This window comes from Enhydra lutris, unplaced genomic scaffold (genome assembly GCF_002288905.1).
Source record: "Enhydra lutris kenyoni isolate GAN:26980312 unplaced genomic scaffold, ASM228890v2 scaffoldscaffold51, whole genome shotgun sequence".
Taxonomy (NCBI): Eukaryota; Metazoa; Chordata; class Mammalia; order Carnivora; family Mustelidae; genus Enhydra; species Enhydra lutris.
This window is the reverse complement of record NW_019154135.1, coordinates 1,245,241-1,252,885: the sequence shown is the minus strand read 5'-3', so window position 1 is coordinate 1,252,885 and position 7,645 is coordinate 1,245,241. Positions and strand designations below refer to the sequence as shown.

The following is a 7,645-nucleotide window of genomic DNA, read 5'->3' as shown; positions in this document are numbered from 1 at the left end:
TCAATGGGTTAAAGCCTCTGCCTTTGGCTCGGGTCATGATCTCAGGGTCCTGGGATCGAGCCCTGCATCGGGCTCTCCGCTCCGTGGGGAGCCTGCTTCCTCCTCTCTCTCTGCCTGCCTCTCTGCCTACTTGTGATTTCTCTCTGTCAAATAAATAAAATCTTTAAAAAAAAAAAAGATTTATTATTTTTTAAAGTGTTATTTGAGAGAGGGAGAGGGGAGAGCACAGAAGCAGAGTGAGAGGGAGAAGCAGACTCCCCGTTGAGCAGGGAGCCCAACGTGGGGCTCGATCCCACGATCCCGATCATGACCTGAGCTGAAACTAAGAGACGCTCAACTGAGTCATCCAGGTGCCCCTAAGCACTTTTTTAAAGTAGCTGTCAAGTGTTACTTGATATCTTCAACATGTTTTAGAAATCCTCAAACAGTATATGGTCTTATTTTTAAAGATTTTAAGTAATCTCTAAATCCAGTGCGGGGCTTGAAGACCAAGAACCACATGCCTTTCTGACTGAGTCAGCCAGGCGCCCCAGGATAGGATCTCTGACTTCAAATTTGTTGCTTAATTTCTTAATGTTGTGTGAACTTTTTTTTTTTTAAATATTTTATTTTTAAGCAATCTCTATATCCAAGGTGGGGCCGGAACTCACAACCCTGAGATCCAGAGTCGGATGCTCCAACAGAGCCAGCCAGGCTTACCTTTCAATGTTCTATGAGCTTGAAGGAGGTTGTGAGATCACAGTAGAACATTTTATCAGTCTCTGGAAAGACTTATCTTCTATTCTCTGAGTAGGTCTATCTTTTAGAGAAAAGAAGGCACCTCATACAACTTTGTATTTTAGCCAAGAAGGTGCTGAAAAATCCTTTCCTGTTCTCATCTGCTTAGGTGCTGGAGCAAAAGCTTGAATCTTAATCTTGTCTGTGCTAGACTAAGAATATTGCTACAAGGTAATAGAGAAGTCAGTGGTTCCAGTGTTTTATTCCTATTTGAATACGTGAAACAAAACTCGCTTAGAAATAACCTGGCACATTGTTAGAACCACTACTAACTCCTTACTATGTGGAAAAACCAGGTACTTGAACATGAAAGGTATTTTTTATTTTCCATGGAATTGTATGTCCTTGCCTTTAACATAAAACGAAAATGAATTTTATGGGGCGCCTGGTTGGCTCAGTTGGAGAAGCAAGTGGCTCTTGATCTGGGGGCTGTGAGCTCCAGCGCGTGCTGGGTGTGGAGATTACGTGAGAATAAAAAAAAAAAACAAAAACAAAAATGAATTTTAATACTTTGCTTTTAATCATCAGTATAAACATTTCTTCAGTTTCTTACACTTATAGCCTCTTAATTTCAGTATATATATTTCTATATACTTACGTGTGTCTATTTACAATGTTATCCACTAGATTATTTTTTTTTAAAGATTTTATTTATTTATCTGACAGACAGAGATCACAAGCAGGCAGAGAGGCAGGCAGAGAGAGAGGAGGAAGCAGGCTCTCCGCTGGGCAGAGAGCCCGATGCGGGGCTCGATCCCAGGACCCTGAGATCATGACCTGAGCCGAAGGCAGCGGCTTAACCCACTGAGCCACCCAGGCGCCCCTCTACTAGATTATTTATGGTAACTTTGGCCTGATTAGTTGGTGGTAAGGCCCTAACCACTTGATGGTGACAAAATCAGGAAAGCAGGGTTAGGTCCTTACAAAATGTGTTTGATTCTTTTTCACATTTGCTAATGAGTCTGAAAAATGCTTGATTTTGATCAGAAACTTGAAAATGACAATGACAACTCAAGTCTCTGAGCATATCTTAAATGACATAAAAATTACCAGTGGCAAAGAAAAAAGCTCTTATTACATTTAATAGTGTTAATTTTGAAGATATTGCACATTTCCATGAAGGATAACCTTCAAATGATGTGTTCAACGTAGAAACTGGTACAAATTTTGGTTAGTTTGTTAAAAAACAAAATGTTCTAAGACATGTTACGAACATTACTTTCATCAAAAAAGTGAAGAGAATTTTTATAGTTGTTTGAGGTGCTGTAATATGTCGAGTGATATTCCCAGCTGTTTTACTAAACCGGCTGTCTGTTCTAAAATCCAAGTGAGGCTTGGGTTTTTAGAATGTTCACGCTCCTGTATTCCACAACATTCTAAAGATGAACAACCTGCCTCACTAAGGCTCTTGCTGCAGTTTTTGTGAAGCTCAGCGTTATTTTCACAGAGTCTTTCATCTTTAGCTTCATCCATCTTTTTCTCAGCTGGAGCTACGTGACAAAGGTCCATATCCTCAATAGAGTCCAATAAATCTACAACGTGGGGCGGGGAAGTGATTGATTTTAGATGTTTGAGCACATACTCTTCACACTGGCCAACTGCATCCAGAAGATTATTTATTTTACTGATCAGAGCCGAACCATTATCATGAAGGTGACACCAGGAGAGCAAGGCACTGAATGAAAATATTAACAAGAGTTAAATAGGAAAAAAAATGAAACAATCACAGGCTTTTCAAATTTTTGATGCTAAACCCTACACGTTTCTTTTGCAGATAACACAATGCAAAAATGATTCAATAATAATGCAAGTCAAAATCAGGAAAGTAATGATGCTAAAATGGCTTTTAATGTATATAAAGATTTATCTTTTGATAAAAATTAAACTGGAGGGGCACCTGGGTGGCTCAGTGGGTTAAGCCTCTGCCTTCGGCTCAGGTCATGATCTCAGGGTCCTGGGATCGAGTCCCGCATCGGGCTCTCTGCTCGGCAGGGAGCCTGCTTCCTCCTCTCTCTCTGCCTACTTGTGATCTCTCTGTCAACAAAATAAATAAAATCTTAAAAAAAAAAATTAAACTGGAAGTAATCATATAAACTGCTTATAATTCCTAACACCTTCTTCACAACTCCACATCCACTTTTCTTGATTTTAGATTTTTTCTTTATGACTGTGTAGCTTCCGCTGAAGAGGGATGCAACTCAGAGGAAGAGATCACAAAAATCAGTTTCTCCTTGAAGGACATCACACGGCTTCCGGACTAGTGATTCTCAGACTTGGATGTACATTGGAATCACCTGGGCGGCTCTTAAAACTGTCAAGGCCTAGGTCACATCCCAGACCAATGAAATCAGAATCTCTGGGGTTTTTATTTTTTAAAGCTTCCCAGCTGATATCAAAGTACAGCCAACGTTGAAAACAACTGCTCTAAGCATATAGTTACTTGCCATCAAAACTAAAGGGTAGAAAAAAAGTTCTGAGGCAACTTTCCCGACTTTGTTATAATCACTGTTGAATTAACTAATCATCTTCTTAGAGAAGGTAAGAATGTGGGACGCCTGGATGGTTCAGTCGGTTGAGCATATGACTTTGGCCTAGGTCATGATTCCAGGGTCCTGGGATCAAGTCCCACATCGTTCTCCATCTGCCTGCTGTTCCTGCTTGTGCACGTGCTCTCTCTGACAAATAAATAAAATCTTAAAAAAAAAAAGGTAAGAATTCTTCTAGCCTTTTTCTACTACAGACAACACTTTTGTTTTCTGACATTTCAGATTGTTCAGGTAACCATGACATAAAATAATGGTTACTGAGAAAAGTAATCCTGTCTTTTTTTTTTTTTTTTTTTTTTTTTTTTTTTTAAAGAGAGGGAGAGAGAGGTGGGGAGGAGAGGCAGAGAGAGAGGGAGAGTGAGAATCCTAAGCAGGCTCCATGCCCAGGGTCCACCCTGACTTGGGGCTCAGTCTCACAACCCTGAGATCATGACCTGAGCAGAAATCAAGAGTTGGACGCTTAACTGACCCAGCCACCCAGGCGCACTGAAGAATAATCATGTTTTAAAAATGGAATCAAGTGATATACAAGATTTAGTAATAAATTTTCTGAGCTTGTAAAAGATTTAACTTGATGTAAAATGAATACTTGATCATTTTCCTACTGGAGACTTATAAATTCCGATTTCTGACAGCTGAATTTTCTAAAATCTCAAACAATGAATTTTTTTGTTTTGCTAACTTTTATTTCCTTTTTTAAAATTAGTGATTCTTTGAACCATTTTATGTTTTTTGTTTGTTTTCTACGGAGGACAATTTAAAAGGTATGTGTCGTACCTTTTAGTGTCAAAGTGTCAAAGACGACAAGTCTGTCATGCTCCTAGCTCTTTCTGTCATTTGACCACTTGGCTCTGATATATGCCATTATTACTACGGAATCTTGACAGGTGTTCAATGTCCAGCACTAAAGTAAATGGAATCATTTTTCTCTCTATTACCAGTTATAATTTTCATCATTTCTAGTCTAGAAGTCTGTTATACTGTGTTCTGCCACATGTGCAAGATTAAAAGCTTTATTCAAAACCTGAAGATCTTTTAAATTACTTTGAGATACAGATTAGTGGTAGTTTAGGCAGCAAAAGATATACACCTTCCTAGCATTTCTTTGCCATAAAGGACAATACCTTTATTGTTGTCCTTTATTAAAGTGGATGAACTTGTTAAAGTTCACATATTAAAGTAGATGAACTTATGATTTTGACTTTTTTTTTTTTTTTTAAAGATTTTATTTATTTATTTGTCAGAGAGAGAGAGAGGGGGAGAGAGCAAGCACAGGCAGACAGAATGGCAGGCAGAGGCAGAGGGAGAAGCAGGCTCCCTAATGAGCAAGGAGCCCGATGTGGGACTCGATCCCAGGACGCTGGGATCATGACCTGAGCCGAAGGCAGCTGCTTAACCAACTGAGCCACCCAGGCGTCCCTGATTTTGACTTTTTGAAGGCAATATTATTCTGTGCTCCACAGTACCCTTTTGTGGATTTAACACTAGAAAAAGTACTTCAGTATAAATGCTTTATTTTTACGTACTACTTTTTTTTTTTTTAAAGATTTTATTTATTTGACAGAGAGAGAGATCACAAGTAGGCAGAGAGGCAGGCAGAAAGAGAGAGGGGAGGAAGCAGGCCCCCTGCGGAGCAGAGAGCCCAACGTGGGGCTCGATCCCAGGACCCTGGGATCATGACCTGAGCCGAAGGCAGAGGCTTTTAACCCACTGAGCCACCCAGGTGCCCCTTTACGTACTACTTTTATAAACATCCTCCGGTAGTACTGGGGTTAAAATGACTCAGCATTTAAGTTTTAAAAATTACCTCAATGTTCCTCGGAGTTGTCCATAGTTTATAATGATTTCGGCACCTTCCTTGTAACCTTGGTTGAAGCCTTGTTGAAGAGTAACTGCTTTGCCGGCATCTATTCCATCTCTATAGCCTTCCTAAAAATAAGTAATGAAGAGCTGCAGCTGTAATGAACACCAGGTAAACCACTGTAGGTTTTTCTAGAAAGTCATAGAACCAACTTGGAAAGTTGATGAAATAGGCCTTTGCTACTTACTAGTTAACATAATGGTTCTACAGCAGATGACACACACAACCAAAGCAGACTATGCCTCTCGTAAAGGTTTATAATTGGCATATCCCGCCTTTGAAGTCGACTTATTTGGCACAAATAAATACTGATTCTTATACAGCTTTAAAAACCTTGTGTTAACAATGCCTTCACGGAAAGGATACAGAGGGAGTTGCATGTCTCGCCCCTGGGCAACACTGACTGAGGTGGGTGGGCGAGAAGGCAGGGCAGTAAATAGGTTAACCAAGGTCTTCAATAATCAGCTCAAGCAGGGAAAGAGGAAACTGTGTTAGCAAAAAAGATGGATAGTGTGGTTTTAGAAATTTTGCTTGATACCTAAATTCAAATAAACTGCGAATTTTCTGTCAGCAGGGATTTTGTCCTGCATCTCCGATGGCGCCACAAGCACTCAAAGATGATGGCGGCTTACTGGTCTAACCCCCGCCTCACATAAAGCGTTTCTGAAACTGATTGCGCGGTTGTTGGGCTAAGCAAACATTTTACTGAAGCAAACAAGGGCGTATCAGGGGCAATATAAGGTTGGCAAGGATTCTAGGTGGAAGCGGACCTCACCATGTGAACTCAGCTCTGAGCGCTCCAGCTGGAAACTGAGTGTGTGGTATTAAGCTTAGTTCCAATGAACAGTGAGACACAGTAGATATGGGTAACTCACACCTAACAAATAAAAAACCGACTCCGGCGTTCCTTCACCTAGCCGCCAGTATTCCACAGTGGCTTTCCTTTATTGCTCTTCGATATTCCTAAGTTCATTTTTTCCCTAAGTCTCGATTAATGCCATTCCTAACTTCAGGGTCTTCACTCATTCAAGCACGCATGTGCACATGTCCTTCGACAGCCATAGTTGGTATAGTCAGGGTCTATGTTTCTCCCCCAGCCTCTCTGCGATCCTCATCAAACTGCAATCTCTTCAAAGTCTAGACCGGCTTCATTCTGTCTGTTCCCAGCGTCTAACGCGCCCCGTGGTTTCACACGCTTTAGAGCGGAACATCCCAGCAGGATCTGGGTGGCAGAGGGAGGGAGGGCAGCGCCGGGCCAGGCTGGGACCACGCTGTCCTCTCCTCTCGCGACCCTGACTCCCGACAGCTCCGTGTCCCTCTCCCCGCAATCCGGCATATGTCCCCCGCACCCGCCACGCAGCTTTACTTTGACTCGTCTCTGCATGTGGCTCCGCCATTCCCGCTGCACCAGGAGCGACTCGTCCGCTTCCTCGTCAAACACGTCCCCCTCCTCTCCGGGACCCCCGACCAAGTGAGCCCTTTGAACCCACGACATCACCGAGGCAACCACAGGGCTGCTGGGCGCCGGAAGCGTCATCAACTTCTTCCGGTCCGAGGGGCGGGGCGAAGGCTGTGAGTCGGGCTCGCCCGGCGTCTGCTACTGCGCATGCGTATGTGATGCCGGTGATGCCGGTGATGCCGGTGATGCCCGTGATGCCCGTGATGCCCGTGATGCCCGTGATGCCCGTGATGCCCGTGATGCCGGTGTTGCCGGTTAGGCTCGGCCGCGGCTCTTCCTCGCTGGTGTGTGGGGCTCCCTCCGTGGACCCAGTGTGGCGGCGAGTGCCTGTTGTAGGCGAGGCGGGTGGCTTCCTCGCTGGGTCGGTCCGAGCTTGAGCTCTGCGGAGGGCCACCGGAACGCTCAGTGAAACACTTTGCATCCCCGCCGCGGTCTCTGCAGTGTTGTGGGGTTTGGAGCCCCGCGCCTTGGGAAAGCCATTCCAGGTCGTTCAGGGGATGAGCGATTACCGGCCAAGGTCGCTGTCTCTTTTAGAAGCCCCCCTCAATACCTTTTATGGATTTGACAGCCGATGCTTTTTAACTGTGAGAAGCAGAGGACAAGAAGAGTCGAAAAGGTGGCCACTGCGGCCATTTTGAGATCAGTACACACAAAGAATACATTCACGAGAAGAATCCATTTCTCGTGGATTCGCGGTGTCCTTCCCCGGCTCCCGTTCCTTTTCGGATGCCCTATAGGCTGGGTGAGGACGGGGACTTGTCTGTCTACATATACGTAGCACCTGCGTGGTTCTGACACGTGGCAGATGTTGAAACAGATGGTCGTGAATGAACGGACACCAGTCGTATTGCTATTTTGCTTTTTGTGTGATCATGATGATTTATGTATTTTAGTTTCTGGTGCCAGGCTCCGTTGTAGCTTTTGGGATACATCAGTGAGCGGCAGCTAAAACTTAGTGGCTCTGCTCCGTCTTACGGTCATGTAGAATTGACAGGATAAACA

At 43.6% G+C, this 7,645-nt stretch overlaps 1 protein-coding gene across 1 annotated transcript; it reads right to left on the bottom strand.

The window, feature by feature from the left end:
* Positions 1-1,559: 1,559 nt before the first annotated feature.
* On the bottom strand, positions 1,560-6,726 carry LOC111157045 (Yae1 domain containing 1). Its single transcript, XM_022518256.1, has 3 exons — positions 6,551-6,726; positions 5,131-5,252; positions 1,560-2,452 (listed from the first exon to the last, which is right to left on the bottom strand). The coding sequence occupies exons 1-3, from the start codon at positions 6,719-6,721 to the stop codon at positions 2,023-2,025; spliced, it is 723 nt and encodes a 240-aa protein (XP_022373964.1). The 5' UTR covers positions 6,722-6,726; the 3' UTR covers positions 1,560-2,022.
* Between the last annotated feature and the right edge of the window lie 919 nt (positions 6,727-7,645).

Excerpts from the sequence above, each read along its gene's own strand:
- LOC111157045 (XM_022518256.1), bottom strand. The coding sequence starts at position 6,721 with ATGACGCTTCCGGCGCCCAGCAGCCCTGTGGTTGCCTCGGTGATGTCG. Across the intron at positions 5,253-6,550 it reads ACATGCAGAGACGAGTCAAA|GAAGGCTATAGAGATGGAAT; the intron begins GTAAAGCTGCGT and ends ACTTATTTTTAG. Across the intron at positions 2,453-5,130 it reads CAACTCCGAGGAACATTGAG|TGCCTTGCTCTCCTGGTGTC; the intron begins GTAATTTTTAAA and ends ATTTTCATTCAG.